Raw genomic sequence first — 19,552 nt, 5'->3', positions numbered from 1 at the left:
GAACCTCCTTATTTTGTTACACAATTGGGACCTCTGGAAGTGTCAGTTGGAGATTACACGACTTTGCATTGCCATGTTGCTGGAACACCAGAAATAACAGTATCTTGGTACAAAGGAGATACAAAACTAAGATCTACTCCTGAGTATAAAATGTTCTTTAAAGATAATGTTGCTACTCTAGTGTTTAACAAAGTGGATAGCAATGACAGTGGAGAATATATATGCAAAGCAGAAAACAGTATAGGAACTGCAACTACAACGGCTCTCTTAACAGTTCAAGGTAATGATTTTTCTGTGAGCTTGTTCAAAACTATTCTTTGGAGTTCTTTCCCGCACAACCTTAAGCAGAGAAAATATCACACCAAGTATATTTATAACATACTTAATTTTTTTTACAGCGCGCAAACTTCCGCCTTCCTTTGCAAGAAAATTAAAGGACATTGAACAAACAGTTGGCTTACCAGTTAAATTTACGTGTCGCCTAAATGGCTCAGAACCTATTAGCGTGGCTTGGTATAAAAATGGTGTACCTTTAAGAGATGACCATTATGTGCAAACCTCATTCGTAGAGAATGTAGCGATTCTTCAGCTGTCTCAAACCGAGATGAGTCACACTGGACAATACTCTTGCACGGCGACTAATGCTGTTGGAACTGCTACTTCTAGCGCTAGGCTCACAGTCTCAGGTTCGTTTGCTGTTGATTCAAAGCTCCGTTCACGTTTTGATTCTTTGTACATGAACTGATATCAACAATGTTCGATTTAAGGAGAATACAAAGCAATCAGTATTCTACTTGTTCTTTTAATTTGTAGAACCCAAGCAACCTCCTTCCTTTGATATAACACCAGCATCCTTGGAAGTTCCGAGTGGAGAAAGTGCGGATTTTGAATGTCATGTTACTGGAACCCAACCAATAAATGTCACCTGGGCAAAAGATGGCAGAGAAATCCGAATGGGAGGAAACTATAATATTACCTTTATAGCAAATACAGCTCACCTGAGAATTCTGAGAGCAGGCAAAGGAGACTCTGGCCAGTATACCTGCCAAGCAAGCAACGAAATTGGAAAAAACTTTTGCTCAGCCCAACTTAATGTCAAAGGTATTGCTATTAAGTAGGCCTCACTAGTGTGGCTTTTTTAGGAAAAAAAAGTAGTTGCATTTTATTTTTATGCCCCCCTGCATCTTTAAACGTTGGAGTTAACCTGAGAAGGTCTTTTCAAATTACGTTAAACTGTGGCTATCATAGATTTTAAGTCTTCATTTTTTTTTCATTCTGCAGTGTGTGAGAGCACAAATTTTGAGTATATGCAAATGAGTTAATTTCTCTCTTAATTTCTCTTGGCATTATCCATGTTCTATGTAGTTTTACATACGATCACACATGTTCTTTTTCTAAGTTTGATGGAGTTCTTTGATTATTGATTTAATTTTTAAGTTAGAACATGGTGGCACTTTTATGTAGCCATGCTTAGAAGAATTTAGTTGGTAATATGGCAAACCGATAAAAACGTAGAAACTGGAAAAAAAGTAATGTTATTTTATATTTTACGGGATTAAATTAAGTCTTCAACTTGAATTGATATTCACTTACCGTTTATGGATGGGTGAACTACTCTGGAGTCTGAACCATCCAGGGACTTCACACAAAAACCTGCATGCGAGAGAAAGAGAGATCGAGATTTATATACACACAAATTTTGGCCCTGCTGAAGCCTATGACAAAATTCCAGTTCGCTTGATTGGGGGTCTGGATTTTCAAGACATTCATGCTTTGAAGCCAACTCGGCTGGGCTCACCTATTTAGCTGTAGATACGATTTTCATCTTCTCTCTTCTTTTTGTCACTTGAAGAGAAGCTTAATTTACTTTTGTACCAATGGTATTCTAGGAAGTTACAAGATTCTTATCTGCTCCAGGGCATTTATTCTGCACAATCATTCTGACAAATAAGAGAAAACCCTGAATGTTGAATGTTATTGTTTATTTGTATTCATTTATTTTGTTTATAGAAGCGCCAAAGTTTGTTAAGAAATTAGAAGCTTCACGTTTCGTGAAACAGGGGGATTCAGTTCAACTGGAGTGCAAAATAAGCGGCTCCCCGGAAATCAAAGTTGTGTGGTACAGAAACGACGCTGAAATCCATGCTAGTGAGAAATACAAGATGTCATTCAGTGACTCTGTGGCAGTTCTCACCGTTACTGATGCTGGCATTGAAGACAGTGGTGATTACATTTGCGAGGCTCACAATTCTGCTGGCTCTGCAAGCTGCAGTACTGTTGTCACAGTGAAAGGTTAGAAGCCTTTGTGTCACACCTATCACACTTCCTTTCATTCTTGCTCAGTGCCGTTACCTACGCTACTGTGCAGCCTCAAAATAGCAAAATCAACCTACAGGGATAGCGGCTTCAACAGAAGGCTTCGACGTAAATGGCCAAACACTTTTTTTTAGAGCAAGATCTCACCCTAACCCAAAGGACTATGCGTATCACACATTAGTGGTATTAACAGCAGTAGCATTTAGAGAACCCAGCGAGGACCCATAGTTCAAGGCACTGCATAAATATCCAGTAAGGAGGCAGTACCTTCCATAAAGACCTGCCATTCTTGCCTAATGGCAAGATGCAAGCAGTGAATGGAACGAACAGATGGTGGGGTAAACGGAGGAGGAAGAAACAGGAATAGGACAACCACGTTGTTTTGATGTAAAGTATTAGTGTGTTCCTTGTAGCCCGCTCTCTGCCTACTCTCTGTGAGCGGTCAGAGTTCCGCAAGTATGGCAGAAATGAAATGTGAGAAGGCATATTCGAAAGGTAGTGGATTTATCCATTTTGGGGAGCTATGTCATGCATAAGGGCTGCTTGGGAAAGAGCGTAGGCCAGGTTGGGAGAAGCAGACTGGCAATAAAATCTAGAAAATTTAGGAGAGAGGAAGCTGCAGTGGACAAAGAAAATAGATCTGAGCGTAGGGTGGGCTAAAGTAAAGTCCTAAACACAAGGTCACCCTTATTGACATCCTATGTTTGGGGAACCGAATAGGATTTCTGAATTCAAAATATGTGCGTAGGATTCCGATTTCTACGCTAGGAATTGATAAATGTAGAAATAGATATGACCTCAGTGTAAACTGCTAGCTGCTCATCACTTTTGAAAGCTAGATCACATTTAGATGTCTAAATATGACTTTGAGCATGACTTTTTAGGCTCCCCCTACTGACTATCTTGGACCCTGTTGTTAACCAGAAACCTCTTGCAGGACACACACTTATAGGTGCTGATGTTATTCTTTTTTTATAGAACCTCCTGTTTTTAGCAAGAAACCTACCCCTGTAGAGACACTTAAAGATTCGGACGTTGTCATTCAATGTGAAATTTCGGGAACTCCGCCATTTGAAGTGGCATGGTTCAAAGACAGGAGACAAGTGAGAAGCAGTAAGAAGTTCAAAGTTACATCTAAAGACTTCACAGCCAGCGTTCACATTCTGAACCTCGAAACTTCAGACACTGGGGAGTACCAATGCAAAGCCATGAACGAGGTGGGAAGTGACACTTGTGTTTGTGCTGTGAAATTCAAAGGTTTGTATAAACAAGGATAAGCAGCATTCACAATCCTTTTCATAGCATTATGGCTATTTCTTTCTAAAGTTGACTTATCTTTTACTGTGACTCTTTCCATCATTAGAACCTCCAAGATTTGTTCAGAAGTTAAGTGACACGGTAGCCTTTGTTGGAGAACCGACTACGCTGCAAGCTGTAGTGGAAGGCTCTCAGCCTATTTCTGTTTTGTGGCTTAAGGATAAGGGCGACATCATCAGAGAAAGCGAAAATGTCCAGATTTCCTTTATGGATAATATTGCTATTCTTGAGCTCGGAAGCACGGAAGGAGCCAACACTGGAAAGTATATCTGCCAGATCAAAAATGACGCTGGAATGAGAGAGTGTTCAGCATTTTTACAAGTATTAGGTTGGTAAAAGCTTCTAACCAAAAATAAGCAAAGTATCGTCATACTTCTCAGGCACAAAATCTTTACAAGTAGATTTGACCGATTTAAATGGCCTTTTCTTCTTTCAGAGCCAGCAGTAATTTTAGAAAAGCCAGAGCCGATGTCAGTCACAGCTGGGAATTCTTTTACATTGGAGTGCACGGTGGGTGGAACACCAGAGCTTATTACAAAGTGGTATAAGGATGGAAGAGAACTACAGAGCGGCCGCAAATATCAAATCACCTTTTTCAACAAAGTAGCTACCCTGAAAGTTCTTTCTGCGGACGGGGGAGACCGGGGACTGTATACATTTGAAGTGCGAAACGAAGTTGGTGAAAGTAGCTGCACATCCTCAGTTGATGTTTCAGGTTCGCAGGCTGCCCACTTTTAGCTGTCATTTAGCGCTGTTTTTTCTATCAACAGATCTTCCCCTCATAATAATAATTTTAAAAACCAACCTGTGGTTTTGTCGCTTTTTCCCGCACAGATCGCATTGCCCCTCCTTTTTTCACAAGAAAGTTAAAGGAAACATACGGAATCCTAGGTTCTTCGGCGCTACTAGAGTGCAAAGTTTCGGGATCGGCGCCCATTTCAGTTGCCTGGTTACAAGACGGAAATGAGATTGTTAGTGGCGACAAATATGAAATCTCTTTCTCAGACAACGTCTGTAGATTGAAACTGAATGCACTGGACGCATCAGATACAGGACCTTACACCTGCGTCGCTACAAATGTAGCTGGGTCTGATGAATGCAGTGCCTTTTTTATTGTACAAGGTTAGTAAAAGATGGTCAAGATGCCTTAGGCAAAATAATTCCTCCATTTGCTGGTATTTGTTCCTTGGCAATTTTCATAGAGTCTGTGAAGCGCCAGCCAAACTCTGATCTGGACCATACCGACCATATTAATTCATATCTGCTTTCTGTACATCTAGAACCACCCTCCTTCGCGAAGACACCTGATCCCGTGGAAGTTCTACCTGGGATGAGTGTAACATTCACAAGTCTCATAAAAGGAACGGCTCCGTTCAAAGTTAACTGGTTCAGAGGCATCAGGGAGCTTGTGTCAGACAGTACCTGCAACATCTCTTTGGAGGATACAGTAGCAGAACTGGAACTGTATGAAGTGGAACCATTCCACAGTGGGGATTACACCTGTCGAGTCACTAATGATGCTGGCAGTGTGTCTTGTACCACTCATCTTTTTGTAAAAGGTTTGTCTCAATAGTTGCTTTTATTTATTTGTTTGCTTGTTTGTTTGTTTGTATGTATGTATGTGTGTGTGTGTGTGTTTATGACTGTCGGGGTATTTCTAATTCTCTTCCTTTTTTATTTTTTGTCTTCCTATTTGTTGCTATAGAGCCAGCCACATTTGTGAAGAAATTAAGTGATTTCAGTGTAGAGCAAGGGAAATCCATACTTTTGGAAAGCACATACAAAGGAACGCCTCCTATTTCTGTAACATGGAAGAAGAACGGCATTCCCTTAACACAGTCTCCGAGATGTAGCATAACAAGTACTGAAAAATCCGGCATTCTGGAAATTCCTAGCAGTACAAAAGACGATGAGGGGGAGTACACTTGCGAGGTTGCGAATGATGCTGGAGCAGATCTTTGCCAAGGCCTCATATCAATCCTAGGTGTGTTGTTATCGCCGATTCCTTCAGTGCTCTTGTATTAATAACGGTCGCTATAAGAGTTGCTCTCTTTCCTGTGGTGCTGATTGCAATCTTTTGTGCTTTAGAACCACCTTATTTTGTTACACACTTTGAACGGGTGGAGGTGACAGTCGGCGAGTCCGCAACCTTTCAGTGTCAAATTTCTGGGACGCCGGAAATCAAAGTCTCGTGGTACAAAGACGATACAAAACTAAGATCGACCCCGGCTTATAAAATGTATTTCAAAAACAATGTGGCAACGTTAGTTTTCAACAAGGTGGAGAGCAGTGACCTTGGAGAATACGTCTGCAGAGCGGAAAACAGCGTTGGATTTGCATCTTCCACAGCTCTGCTCACGGTTAAAGGTGATGGTTTAATTTCACATAATTCAGTGATTACTCTTTATAAGATTGGCTTATTGTAAATGGAAATGGGAATTGTCTCCAGGTTGCAGGATGCTTATTTTCTCCTCCCTTCCTTGCAGACCGTAAGTTTCCACCTACCTTTGCAAAAAAACTGAAAGACATCCACGAGACCGTGGGTTCCCCCGTTACCTTCGATTGTCGCATCAATGGCTCGGAACCTATTGAGGTGTCGTGGCATAAGGACGGGGAGTTGCTACACGACGATGAGAACACACAAACAACATTCTTAAACAACGTGGCCACTCTCCAGATCTTGCAGACCACCATGACTCACTGTGGTCAATACTCGTGCTCAGCTCAAAATGCTCTGGGGAGCGCTTCTTCCAGTGGCAGGCTCCTCCTCACAGGTGGGTAGCAGCTAAATCTTTCCCTGGCCATGAGCTGTAAAACCCTGCATTGCTGTGTGATGCTAAACGAACTGCTTCTATAGTGGTGGTGGTGAAGCAGCTGGTGAGAGTTACTTTTTGTACCTTTCCACTTTTAGAACATCTGAGACCTCCGGTCTTTGATGTGAAACCTGTACCTATTGAGGTGGCTCTTGGAGCAAGCGGTTCCTTTAAATGTCACGTCACTGGATCAGCGCCACTAAAAGTCACTTGGGCAAAAGATAACAGAGATATCCGCCCTGGGGGCAACTACAAGATCACCCTGGTGGAAAACACAGCCAGCTTGACAGTTCTGAAAGTAGGCAAAGGGGACGCTGGACTATACACTTGTTATGCGAGCAACAGCGTTGGAAAGGATTCTTGCGCAGCTCAGCTAAGTGTGAAAGGTATTTACAAGTGCAAGCCTGTCTCCCTTTCTTGCCAAGTGCATTACCTTGTTAAAGAAACAAAACAACATTGAGCTGCTGCTTCTTTAATCCTTGAAACGGTGCAAAACGGAAAGCGTTCAATGGTCTGAAATCCAGACCCGTTGTTTTCTTACTGGGTTGAAGAGAGGCTAGGATTTTGACGGCAATAATTCTCATGTTGTTGATTATTTTACCTTTGAGTCATCTTGATCGCCGACATGATTGCTGATCGAAATCCTTTCACCTTTCTAAAGATAACTTCTGCTTCCCCAACCCAACAGTCCCTTAGAATTCCAACCTTTTAGCGCTGACAGTAGCTTGGGGACTAATTTTCACCACCGGTGCTCTGTTTGGTTAAATACATGTATTGTTGAAATGTTTATATTAATAGAACTTTCTTTGATATATCGATGGCATCAGCATTAATAACATATAAATCTCTCGGTCAGTTCCCATGTCCTAAAAACACCTTTCTTAATATCTGTTAGCTTAGGTATTTCCAACATATTGCTGAGTTTGCCCGTTTTTATTGCTCTCAAAACGCTAATCACAGTTCCTCTGTTGGCGTTAGTTGTTGTGCAGTGCAGATATTACTTGAAAATTAGTTCTGTACTAAAGCGACAGAAAAGGACCCATAAGAAAAATTAAAATACAATAAATGCAAAAGTTTAAAGAGAAGATTTATGTATCACAAATGTACTTTTGCCCCAAATGTAGCTCTAGGAATAGTCTTTAGGCATATGCATATATGCTAGAACTAAGCTATACAGCTCGCACACCCATGCACACACGTATACACACACAGATATCTATATTAAATACTATAGCAGAAACTTATGTAGAATTCTCTTCTATGCATGTAACATGAACAGAATTCAATATGAATTTCTATTATGGCTATGGTTACTAATCAGCTGGATTTTGGCATGGAACTTGAGTGGATTTGAGCAGAAATCTGGAATTTTAAAAGGCTGTTACCCACAATAAGAGGTGAACATTTCAGTGAAACAGCTCAATATATATCTAGTCTTGTGGGCAGGACCTATTAGAAAATTGAGTATATGATCTGTAAACTATTGAATTATAGCCAAAGGTAATGCTTAGATCTAAATGCTCGTTAATTACTATTATGGCAATTTAGTATGCAATAATCTTTGTGCTAAATAAATACATCGTATTATTTCCAAGAAACTCAGAAAATCATTCTACTAATATAATATGGACCATTGGCAAATACCTACTAAGAAACTTCATTGCTTTGGTTTGTTATGTACGCTGTTCATTTTTGTCATGCTGCCCCCAGTTACATTACTCATTAGCATAAATTCACAATCTGTAGATACTTTTACTCTTTTCCAACCCAAAAATGTATACGCTTTCGTTTAGATATTTCATTGATGTAGTAGTGTTTTAATGGATGAGTGCAGTGCACGTTAGTGAATCATCTTGTTTACTACTGTTGTTTGGTTTTATAGAACCACCAAGGTTTATTAAGAAGCTAGACTCCTCTCGAGTTGTGAAGCAGCATGATTCCACCAGATATGAATGCAAAATAGGTGGCTCCCCAGAAATCAGTGTCACCTGGTACAAAAATGAAACTGAAATCCATGATAGTGAAAAATATAGAATGTCCTTCATAGACACTGTGGCAGTCCTTGATATGCACAATCTCAGTGTGGAAGACAGTGGAGACTACACTTGTGAAGCTCGCAATGCAGCGGGTGCTGCAAACACCAGTACCTCATTGAAAGTAAAAGGTCAGAACCTGCACTTTTCCTTTTATTGATGAGTCCCTCTTTTAATCTTCTGTGGAAGGCCAATCAATCTTCTCTTCAGTCTTTACTCTCCCATATTAGTTCAACATAGTGACAGAATTTACTATTAAATGTTCTTTTCTCTGTTATGTCCCACGCTGATCTAAAAGTTCCTTTCTCTGCTGTGTTCCAAACATCTTCTTTTCCTAGAACCCCCTGCTTTCAGCAAGAAACCCCATCCAGTTGAGACGTTGAGGGGTTCAGATGTTCATTTTGAATGCGAACTTCAGGGCACTCCCCCATTCCAGATTTCATGGTATAAGGACAAAAGAGAGATTCGAAGCAGCAAGAAGTACAAAATCATGTCTGAGAACTACTTGGCTAGTATTCACATTCTTAGCGTGGGTGATGCAGACATCGGCGAATATCACTGTAAAGCTGTAAATGATGTGGGAGGTGACACTTGCGTTTCCACTATAACACTAAGAGGTTTGTATGATTTACACATCAGTTACATACCTGGCATCCCATCGTCCTCCTCGTGAACTTCCCTTATGATGCAAACATGACGTATTTTATCTTCACCAGCACCACCGATTTTTGTGAAGAAGCTCAGTGATGTCACTGCTGTAGTTGGAGAGGAAGTTGAGCTTCAGGCCACAGTAGAAGGTGCCCAGCCCATTTCCGTTCTGTGGATGAAAGACAAAGGGGATATCGTTAGAGAAAGTGAAAATCTTGGGATTTCCTATTCAGAAAACGTTGCCTCGCTACGGATTGGAAATGCAGAACCAGCCAGTGCTGGAAAATACATCTGTCAGATCAAAAATGATGCTGGAGTTCAGGAGTGCTATGCCACTTTGTCAGTTCTAGGTGGGTAACAAGGACATTCTCACCTCACTTAAACTGATTATATCTGCTGTCCTGAGATCAAATATGTCCGTGATTTGCCTGTCATTTCAGAACCTGCAGTCATTGTAGAGAAGCCAAGCCCAATGAAAGTCACATCTGGAGACTCGTGTACCCTAGAATGCACAGTGGATGGCACACCGGAGCTCACTGCTAGGTGGTTTAAGGATGGGAACGAACTATCTACCGATCACAAATACAAAATTAGCTTCTTCAACAAAGTGTCTGGGCTTAAAATCCTTGATGCAAGGGTAGAAGACAGTGGGGAATATACATTCGAAGTGAAAAACAGTGTTGGTAAAAGCAGTTGTACAGCTTCAGTGCGTGTTTCAGGTTAGTTGAACAACTTGTGACTACAATTTCTTTAAAAGGCCTTACGTAATACGCTGCTTTCACTGTGGGAGGACTCATTACTAATGTGAATTTAGGAACCCTCTATGGGCCAGCTAGCTTTGCAGAAATCACTGAGGCCAGGAATAGGTTGAAGCCTGCACCACATATTTCATCCTTGAGAATATGAGGATATTGCTAGGGTTCGCTCTCATCAACTGAGTCTGCACATCCCAGGTGGTGCAATATTTATTGCTCTCCTTATGAGAAAGTGTGAAAAAAATTAAAGGAGAAAGGTGTCCCTCAAAAGAGGTGAGAGGTATAGAGAGAATACTCCACCCCACTCTTATCTTCTCTCACAACGTCAGGCCTCAATGAGTTGACCTGTAAACCAGTTTTGGATTCCCTGAAGTCAACCTAGGTGTGTCAAAGAAAAGTGCTGTACTTCGGCTAGATGCTTGGGAAACACTTTCCTTTTCAGTTATTATGCTGTAATATTTATAGCTGTGTTTTATCCTGTACAGATCGCATTATACCTCCTTCTTTCACAAGAAAACTGAAAGAAGCCAATGGTCTCTTGGGTTCGTCTGTTGTTCTGGAGTGTAAAGTGTATGGGTCACCGCCTATTTCTGTTTCCTGGTTCCATGATGGACAGGAGCTCACTAGTGGAGACAAGTATCAGACAGCCCTTACAGACAATGCTTGCTCTTTGAAAGTTAATGCACTAGAGGAGTCTGATATGGGAACTTACTCATGCACGGCGAATAATGTAGCTGGATCTGATGAATGCAGTGCATATTTGACTGTTAGAGGTTAGTATCCAGAATAAGGCGGAGCTTTCAGATATAAAATATATTCTTTGTTGTTGTTTTTATGTTTTGAGGTCTGTACACGTGAGTCTAATCACCTGCGTTTTCTGTGGGCATATTTTACTCTTCATCAAATGCACTTCTCCTTTATGTGTGTTTGTAGAACCTCCTTCTTTTGTGAAGAAACCTGATCCCTTGCAAGTGTTATCTGGGGCAAACATCACCTTTACTAGTATCCTCCAAGGCACCCCTCCATTGGATGTTAAATGGTTTAGAGGTAGCGTTGAGCTATTACCGGGACATACATGCAACATCTCCCTGGAAAAATCAGTTGCACAATTGGAGCTGTATGGTGTTCAGCCACACCAAAGTGGAGACTACAGCTGCCTGGTGACTAACGAGGCTGGCAAAGTTTCTTGCACAACACAGCTCTTTGTGAAAGGTTTGTCAGTCTTGCAATTTCACATGTTTCTCTACAGAAAATCTTTCGGCATCTACCTTTAACTTTTACTTTCATATTATTCGCTACAGAACCAGCCAAATTTGTGAAAAAACTGAATAATCTGAGTGTAGAAAAAGGAAAATCATTAATTCTGGAATGCACATATTCCGGTACCTCTCCGATTGCCGTCGTGTGGAAGAAAAATGGATTTGAAATAGCTCATTCTGAAAAATGCAGCATGACTACCACAGAAACGTCTGCCATCCTGGAAGTTTCCAGTAGCACAATAGAAGATCAGGGACAGTACACTTGCAACATTGAGAATGATTCTGGACTAGATCTTTGTAAAGCTGACGTCTCAGTATTAGGTGCGCTCTTTTTCCACCCAGGTCCTTTCTATTCTAATGATTATTGTGGTATTTAATTTTTGGTACTAATGACGTGTCTCTGTTCTTCAGAACCACCTTATTTTGTTACACGCTTGGAACCTGCTCAAGTGACTGTTGGGGATTCTGTGTCGTTGCAATGCCAGGTTGCTGGCACACCGGAAATTACTGTATCGTGGTACAAAGGAGATACAAAACTACGAGCAACTCCTACCTCTAAAATGCACTTTAAGAACAATGTTGCCACTTTGGTTTTCAGCCAGGTGGATACTGGAGATAGTGGGGAGTATATCTGCAAAGCAGAAAACAGTGTAGGAGAAGCTTCTTCATCAGCTTTGCTTTCTGTTCAAGGTGAATATTTGATGTTATCACATTTAAAAGGTTGCCTAACAAAAGGGTACTTTCAGGAAAAATATCTTTTCTTAGGAACATTCTGTGTTTCTACCTGACAAGTTAGCACCCACTCCTGCCCTATCTAGAATCCTCTTAGCACTGATTACCTTCCGCTACTGAAGGATACGCTGGAAATGCATTTCCAATGCCAGTCCTGAGTTAACTAGTCCTCTCTCTAAGGCAGTGGTCACCAACCAGTAGATTGGGATCTTCTGGTAGCTCTCAGAGTCTCTGACAGGTGATCCTGACTGGCTTAACCAGGAAGCTATCAAGTGCTGGTGCTTCAGTTGCTCCTCTACCCACTGTCATGCTGCTCCTGCCCTCTGCCTAGGAGCTGCCCTCCCCTGTCTCCTGCTTGCTGTGCAGAGTGTGGGAAGGAGAAGGGGGGTTTGCTGATATCAGGGTGTTCCTGTTCACCCCACTTCTGTGCCCCATCTTCACACAGAGAGAAGGGGATGGAGGGAGCTTGGCAATGCAAATCTCTGTCACTCTCACACACTGTGTGTGTTTCTGTCATTCTCACTAACACACTGTACTTCAATCCGATCTCCTGACCCAACACACACGTAGGGGGTTGTTGTTATTTCTTTTACAGCTTGCAAAGTGTGTTAGTTTTGGTTTTTGACTGGTTTGTGCATTTAATAATTTTAATTTCTCTCTTATGCTTACATTTAATTCTTTGAGTGGTGAGTTATAACATGCCTAACCTGTCATTGCTGGAGTAATTATCCCTGTGGTAATTGCTGCTCCTGGAAGTGTCTGGCTTGTCCTAGAAGCCCCTAAGAAAGGCAGAGCAGGGGGGTCTCCAAATGCCACCCTTGCCTGCAGACACCACTCCTGCAGCTCCCAGTGATCAATGACGGGAACCATGGCCAATAGAAGCTATGGGCTCGGTGCCTGTAGATGGGGGGCAGCACATGGCACCATGGAGCCATTGCTGTACATGCCAGCTGCTTTCAGGAGTAATGCAAGGCTAGGGCAGGAGTAAGCCTGCCTTAACTCCACTGCTCCACCACCCAGAAGCCATCTCACTTAAACGGTGCCCAGCCAGAGCCTGCTTCCTGAACCCCTGTCCCAGCCCTGAACCTCCTCCTGCACCTAACCTGCTGCCCCAGACATGAGTCCCCCTGCACGCAAACTCCTTCCCAGAGCATGAACCCTAAACCCCTCCAGGACCCCAGTCTCCCACTCTGGGCTAAGTTAAGAGCCTCTCCCACACTCCAAACCCCTTGGCCCAAGACCAGAGCCTGCACCCCAACACCCTAACCAGCCTGGTGCAAGTGAGTGAGGATAGGGAAGAACAGGGATGGAATGAGCAGAGAGAGGCCTCGGAGAAGGGGTGGAGCAGGGGCAGGGCCTCAAAGAAGGAAGTGGGACAAGGGAATTTGGGTTAGAGGCAGATCTTACATTGAGCTTAAATTGAAAAAGTGATCATGTGGTTAAAAAAATTGGAGACCACTGCCCTAAGGGACACAGAATTCTGATTCTTCCCCTTCAGAATAGGGCATTCTTGATTATGGTTATTCTTCCATTTCTTTCCTATGTAGGAAATCTGAAACTATTAATCAAAAATTTGAAACTATGTTGACTGGTTGTCCAGAGCTCTCCTTTCAAACCAGCAGCCAAGCTAAATTATCTAACCTATAGTCACTTTCATCTTTTCTGCTAATTTACTGTTTTATGTTAGGCAAGTTGGTTGAAAACAAAGCCTGCATTTCCAGTATTTTCTTATTAATCAGCTGAGTCTTTGACAACATTTGGCATCTTCTTAGGTAGTGCTTACTGGAGAATCCACTAAGAGCTTTCCCAGAGTTTCATTCAGCAACTCTTCTTTCCTTGCAGAGCGTAAACTTCCTCCTTCGTTCACACAAACTTTGAGAGACATTCATGAAACTGTTGGCTTACCAGTTACGTTTGATTGTGGTATAACTGGCTCAGAACCTATTGAAGTATCCTGGACTAAAGATGGCGCACCTATCCGAGAGGACTACACAGTGCAAATGTCATTCTTAAATAACGAAGCAACGCTCCAGTTTTTGCAGACCGACAAGAGCCTTGCTGGGCAGTACACTTGTACAGCTTCCAATGCTATTGGAACTGCTTCTTCCAGTGCTAGGCTTGTGCTTACAGGTTGGTTGGTTGTTAAATCATTTCCCTTTAACACCACCAGGACGTTTTTCAGGTTCCATCTCAACTTAAAACAATTCTATGTAAGAACAAGATTTAAATCAATTGAGCTTCGCAAAGCTAAACGTGTTTTTCTGTTTTTATCCCGCAGAAGGGAAGAATCCTCCATTGTTTGACATCCCAATTGCATCCATGGATGCTTTTGCTGGGGAAAGTGCTGACTTTGAATGCCATGTATCAGGCTCACAACCAATTAAAGTCACTTGGGCAAAAAATAACGAAGAGATACGGACTGGAGGAAAATACCAGATCAGTTATGTAGAAAACATAGCCCATTTGACAATTCTGAATGCTGACAATTCGGACTCTGGAACTTATACATGCCAGGCTAGCAATGAAGTTGGAAAGGACTCTTGCACAGCTCAGCTTAGCATTAAAGGTATTGCCTGAGCCACGTGTATGGTGTGTGCACATTGAAATTCTATAAATTTAAAATAAATAAGTGACCTTGTTACTAGATAAATTGGACACCATCTTTTCACTCTATGAATTAGGAAAATGTAAGGATTTATCAGGAGGGACCAAAAGATTTTAAAAGGAATGTATGGGGAGGATTAAGGAGTGGAGATAATTATTTCTTCAGTGCTCTTTTCTTTGCATCTTTGCCAATTTTGCCATCCTACACTGTTAATATGAAAGTCGGATTACTTCTTCTTGCTTATACATGAAGTCTTGATTTCTTAAACAAAAAGACATTTTTTCTTAATGGGAGCCTACTTAATTTCTCTTATTACTTTTTAACTGCTAATCACAAAACATATTTACCCAGTGTGATGTTTTGCTATGCAAAGAGTAGTGTTCTTTTCATACTTTTGTAAATAATTTCCTTTTCAAATGTATGCAATTTCTTAACAACATACAGTCATTAAATGCATTTCTTGAAAAGACCTATATTGATTTTTTTATTTTAAAATTTGTTTTTAGAATTTAAGGAATATGTTCATCTCTTACAGAACGAAAAATTCCACCTAGTTTTACAAAGAAACTATCTGAAGCAGTAGAAGAAACAGAAGGCAACACCTTGAAACTTGAGGGTTGTGTTACTGGTTCTCAGCCTCTGACCGTTGCCTGGTATAAAAACAACCAAGAATTCTATCAGAGTGCTAACTGTGAAATATCATTCCAAAACAACATTATACTTCTGCTGATTAAGAGTGCAGGGCAGGCTGATGCTGGCTTGTATACCTGCAAAGTGTCCAACGAAGCAGGAAGTGTATTGTGTACGTCCTCCGTTATTATTAAAGGTTAGTTACTTTCACATTTTGCCTCCCAGTAGTCTTGGTTTTCTTTATTAACATGTTAGCTATCAATATATGTCTTCCAGAACTAATTGAATAATTCTTACTAAAAATCTTATAATTAGGCCATATATAATTGTGTGCAAACATCATGGACATTCAGTACCATATACACAATGAGATAATGGCAGCTACTTCTTTAGATATTCAGGCAGAATTCCTGTGAACTTCAATGTGACTTTTGTGTATCAGGATAGGATTGAGCACAATATGTTTATTTCTTATGACTTAAAATGAAGTACTAATAATATAATATAACAGTGATTGACTGATTTCCTTTATCCAACAGTATTACCCAGATCTTGGTGCTATCAGTAGATATTTGTAGCAAATAATGATCCAAAGCTGTGTATGCTACCAATGGCTAGATCTTTACAGTAAACCTTCATTTTTTTGTGGCAATTAATTAAATTCCAAATCTCGATCAGAATGTTTGTTCACTAACATGTGACAGATTTTTCCAGTGCTGTGTCAGCAGTTTTCAAAAACAGCTAAAAACTCTTCAGCTACTTGTGCAAGAGTCTCACAATCTATTTTTATTTGATATTATTTTATTGTGTTACTTTTTGTATGCTATCCTTTGGGTTCTAACACTTACATTGCATGCATTATTCCGAGTAAGCAGTCTGTGGAAGCTGCTACCCTGAACAGGCATATTGCATAGAAGTCTTAGAACATATTTTGTCAATTATTGATCTAGACCTTACTAAGCCTCATGGAAACACAATTTTTACTCCATTGCATATCTTTCTCTAGCATTTGTAGGTTTTTTCTAATCTCTTTTGGTTCCTATAAAATGGCATGTGTCATATGTTAAAGTAATAGAGAGGACTAAATTACCCATTAAAATGGGTTGAGTCCCTACACTCCATGTTGTTGTATCTTTTATACTATGTCTATGGAGTGATTTGCTTGACCCAAGACTTGCATGTAACACATTGCAAAGACTTGAAGCATGTAATGCTTTTTTTTTTACCTGTATTAATGTCAATATATTTGCTTTTCTGCCTTTCCCACCAATCACATTGTCTCTCTCCCTCACTCTTGCTCTCATGGGTTGCCACCTGAGATCCAGACTCGAGTGAAGCTACAAACGCAAGAAAATCTTTAAATTTTATGGAATAAAATCAGACTAAATGTTCCTGTAAGCTCTGAGATGATGATGGTTGATGATGTAAACAGTGGCAGGCAGTGTGAACTTTGAATTAAAGTTGTAAAAACAGAACAGCTTGGATCTTTAGTGATATAAAAATGTGACATCCCATAATATCCATCAAATTTTTACTCATTTTCTTTTCATGAGTCACAGTTTAGCTGTAAAGAAGGTTCAGCTTTTCTTTCATTGTTGGAAGGATCAGAACAAATCCCTCTCTATCTACATTTGCCTCACTGGGGGTAGTGTAATGTGGTAGCATGGGGTTTAGTGGTAATTGGTATGGAAGTATAAAAAAGCTCCTGAAACAATTTCTGCAGATACAATTTCTTTATAGCAGTTGTGCTTTAATTTTAATTCTCCTTTTAAAAGGAGTGAAAATACAACTAAAACTATTGCGTTGAGAGAATATGGCATACATATAGATTTCTTCATGCATGCTTGTGAAAAAGTACTCTCTTGAAAGTAATTTTCTTTTCCCAGACTGTGCACAGTTGGTATTACCAGAAACCAGACTTTTATGTATATTTCAAGCTGTAACTTTTTGCTAGAGTTAAGAAAGTACTAATAAATTGCTTTTCTCCCTTATCTTCTTGATTATGAACTAAATATTTACTAATCTGTTCTCTTGGCTTTACAATTAGATATTGCAGTTTACACGGCTTTTCCTTCTTTCAGAACCAGCAGTAATTTTAGAAAAGCCAGAACCGATGTCCGTTACAGAAGGGGATTCTTTTACATTGGAGTGCACAGTGGGTGGAACACCAGAACTTATTACAAAGTGGTATAAAGATGGAAGAGAACTACAGAGCGGCCGCAAATATCAAATAACCTTTTCCAACAAAGTAGCTACCCTGAAAGTTCTTTCTGCGGACGGGGGAGATAGGGGACTATATACATTTGAAGTCCAAAATGAAGTTGGTAAAAGTAGCTGCACATCCTCAGTTGATGTTTCAGGTTAGCAGGCTGCCCACTTTAGCTGTCATTTAGTGCTGTCTTTTACTTTAAGAGATTTCTCCCTTTTAATTAAAATACAAACCAACCTGTGGTTTTGTTGCCTTTTCCCACGCAGATCGCATTGTCCCTCCTTTTTTCACAAGAAAGTTAAAGGAAACATACGGGATCCTAGGTTCCTCGGCGCTGCTGGAATGCAAAGTTTCGGGATCGCTTCCCATTTCAGTCGCCTGGTTCCACAATAGAAAGGAGATTGTTAGTGGCGACAAATATGAAATCTCTTTCTCAGACAATGTCTGTGGATTGAAACTGAATGCACTGGACACATCAGATACAGGACCTTACGCCTGTGTTGCTGCAAATGTAGCTGGGTCTGATGAATGCAGTGCCTTTTTTATTGTAAAAGGTCAGTAAAAGATGGTCAAGCTACCTTAGACAAAATAATTCCTCCATTTGCAGCTATTTCTCTGTAGCAATTTTCAGGGTATTTCTGAATCTTCAACCGCACCGATCATATTAATTAATTTATGATTTATTAATTCATATTAATAATCTTGCTATTATTTGCTTTTCATCTTTATGTCTGTGTCTTAAATCCTTTCTAGAGCCACCCTCCTTCGTGAAGACACCTGATCCTATGGAGGTGCTTCCTAGGATGAGAGTAACACTCACAAGCCTCATAAAAGGAACGGCTCCGTTCAAAGTTAATTGGTTCAGAGGCACTAGGGAGCTTATGTCAGACAGTACCTGCAGCATCTCTCTGGAGGATACAGTTGCAGAACTGGAACTGTATGAAGTGGAACTATTCCACAGTGGGGATTACACCTGTCGAGTCACTAATGACGCTGGCAGTGTGTCTTGTACCACTCATCTTCTTGTAAAAGGTTTGTTTTGACTGTTGGTGTTGATAGTATTAGTACGTATGTACGTGTGCACTGGAACACATATTTTTGACTCTTCATATTTCCCTCCTTTTCTCTTATGACTTTTCCTTACTATTTGTTGCTATAGAGCCAGCCACACTTGTGAAGAAAATAAGTGATTTCGGTGTAGAGCAAGGGAAATCCATACTTCTGCAAAGCACGTACAAAGGAACTCCTCCTATTTCAGTAACATGGAAGAAGAATGGCTTTCCGTTAACACAGTCCCCAAGATGTGCAATAACAAGTACTGAAAAATCAAGCATAGTGGAAATTCTTAATAGTACGAAAGATGATGAAGGGGAATACGCTTGTGAGGTTGCGAATGATGCTGGAGCAGATCTTTGTCAAGGCTTAATATCAATCCTAGGTGTGTTATCGCCAATTCCTTCAGTGCTCTTGTATTAATAATGGTCATTGTAAGAGTTGCTCTCTTTCCTGTGATGCTGATTGAGATCTTTTGTGCTTTAGAACCACCTTATTTTGTTTCACATTTGGAACGGGTAGAGGTGACCTTTGGAAAGCCTGCATCTTTAGAGTGCCAAATTGCTGGGACACCAGAAATCAAAGTTTCATGGTACAAAGAAGACACAAAACTAAAGTCGACTCCTACATATAAAATGTACTTCAAAAACAATGTGGCTAAGTTAGTTTTCAGTCGGGTGGAGAGCAGTGACCTTGGAGAATACGTCTGCAAAGCAGAAAACAATGTTGGCTTTGCCTCTTCCACAGCTCTGCTCACAGTTAAAGGTGATGGTTTCATTTCATACAATTCATTTCTTACAATTCAATCTTTATAAGATTGGCTTATTGTAAATGCAAATGGGAATTGTCTCCAGGTTGGCAGGATGCTTATTTCCTCCTACCTTCCTTCCAGACCGTAAGTTTCCACCTACCTTTGCAAGAAAACTGAAAGACATCCACGAGACCGTGGGTTCCCCCATTACCTTCGATTGTCGCATCAATGGCTCGGAACCTATTGAGGTGTCATGGCATAAGGACGGGGAGTTGCTACACGATGATGAGAACACACAAACAACATTCTTAAACAACGTGGCCACTCTCCAGATCTTGCAGACCACCATGGCTCACTGTGGCCAATACTCATGCTCAGCTCAAAATGCTCTTGGGAGTGCTTCTTCCAGTGCCACACTTCTGCTCACAGGT

At 40.8% G+C, this 19,552-nt stretch overlaps 1 protein-coding gene across 1 annotated transcript in view; it reads left to right on the top strand.

Annotated features, from left to right (window-relative positions):
* TTN (titin) overlaps positions 1-19,552 on the top strand; it is a 326,433-nt gene that overhangs the window by 89,554 nt on the left and 217,327 nt on the right. Inside the window, exons 74-103 of the mRNA XM_075934411.1 lie at positions 2-280; positions 399-686; positions 814-1,101; positions 2,011-2,292; positions 3,295-3,573; positions 3,680-3,961; positions 4,070-4,348; positions 4,468-4,755; positions 4,914-5,192; positions 5,339-5,617; positions 5,722-6,000; positions 6,120-6,407; positions 6,545-6,832; positions 8,329-8,610; positions 8,818-9,096; positions 9,196-9,477; positions 9,568-9,846; positions 10,368-10,655; positions 10,816-11,094; positions 11,184-11,462; positions 11,553-11,831; positions 13,716-14,003; positions 14,152-14,439; positions 15,014-15,304; positions 17,190-17,468; positions 17,584-17,871; positions 18,071-18,349; positions 18,477-18,755; positions 18,857-19,135; positions 19,263-19,550. Of these exons, the coding sequence (XP_075790526.1) occupies positions 2-280; positions 399-686; positions 814-1,101; positions 2,011-2,292; positions 3,295-3,573; positions 3,680-3,961; positions 4,070-4,348; positions 4,468-4,755; positions 4,914-5,192; positions 5,339-5,617; positions 5,722-6,000; positions 6,120-6,407; positions 6,545-6,832; positions 8,329-8,610; positions 8,818-9,096; positions 9,196-9,477; positions 9,568-9,846; positions 10,368-10,655; positions 10,816-11,094; positions 11,184-11,462; positions 11,553-11,831; positions 13,716-14,003; positions 14,152-14,439; positions 15,014-15,304; positions 17,190-17,468; positions 17,584-17,871; positions 18,071-18,349; positions 18,477-18,755; positions 18,857-19,135; positions 19,263-19,550 (8,484 nt within the window). The remainder of the gene's footprint in view (position 1; positions 281-398; positions 687-813; positions 1,102-2,010; positions 2,293-3,294; positions 3,574-3,679; positions 3,962-4,069; positions 4,349-4,467; positions 4,756-4,913; positions 5,193-5,338; positions 5,618-5,721; positions 6,001-6,119; positions 6,408-6,544; positions 6,833-8,328; positions 8,611-8,817; positions 9,097-9,195; positions 9,478-9,567; positions 9,847-10,367; positions 10,656-10,815; positions 11,095-11,183; positions 11,463-11,552; positions 11,832-13,715; positions 14,004-14,151; positions 14,440-15,013; positions 15,305-17,189; positions 17,469-17,583; positions 17,872-18,070; positions 18,350-18,476; positions 18,756-18,856; positions 19,136-19,262; positions 19,551-19,552) is intronic.

Source organism: Pelodiscus sinensis, chromosome 7 (assembly GCF_049634645.1).
Source record: "Pelodiscus sinensis isolate JC-2024 chromosome 7, ASM4963464v1, whole genome shotgun sequence".
In the NCBI taxonomy this organism is placed as follows: domain Eukaryota; kingdom Metazoa; phylum Chordata; order Testudines; family Trionychidae; genus Pelodiscus; species Pelodiscus sinensis.
This window is presented reverse-complemented; position numbering and strand designations above follow the sequence as displayed.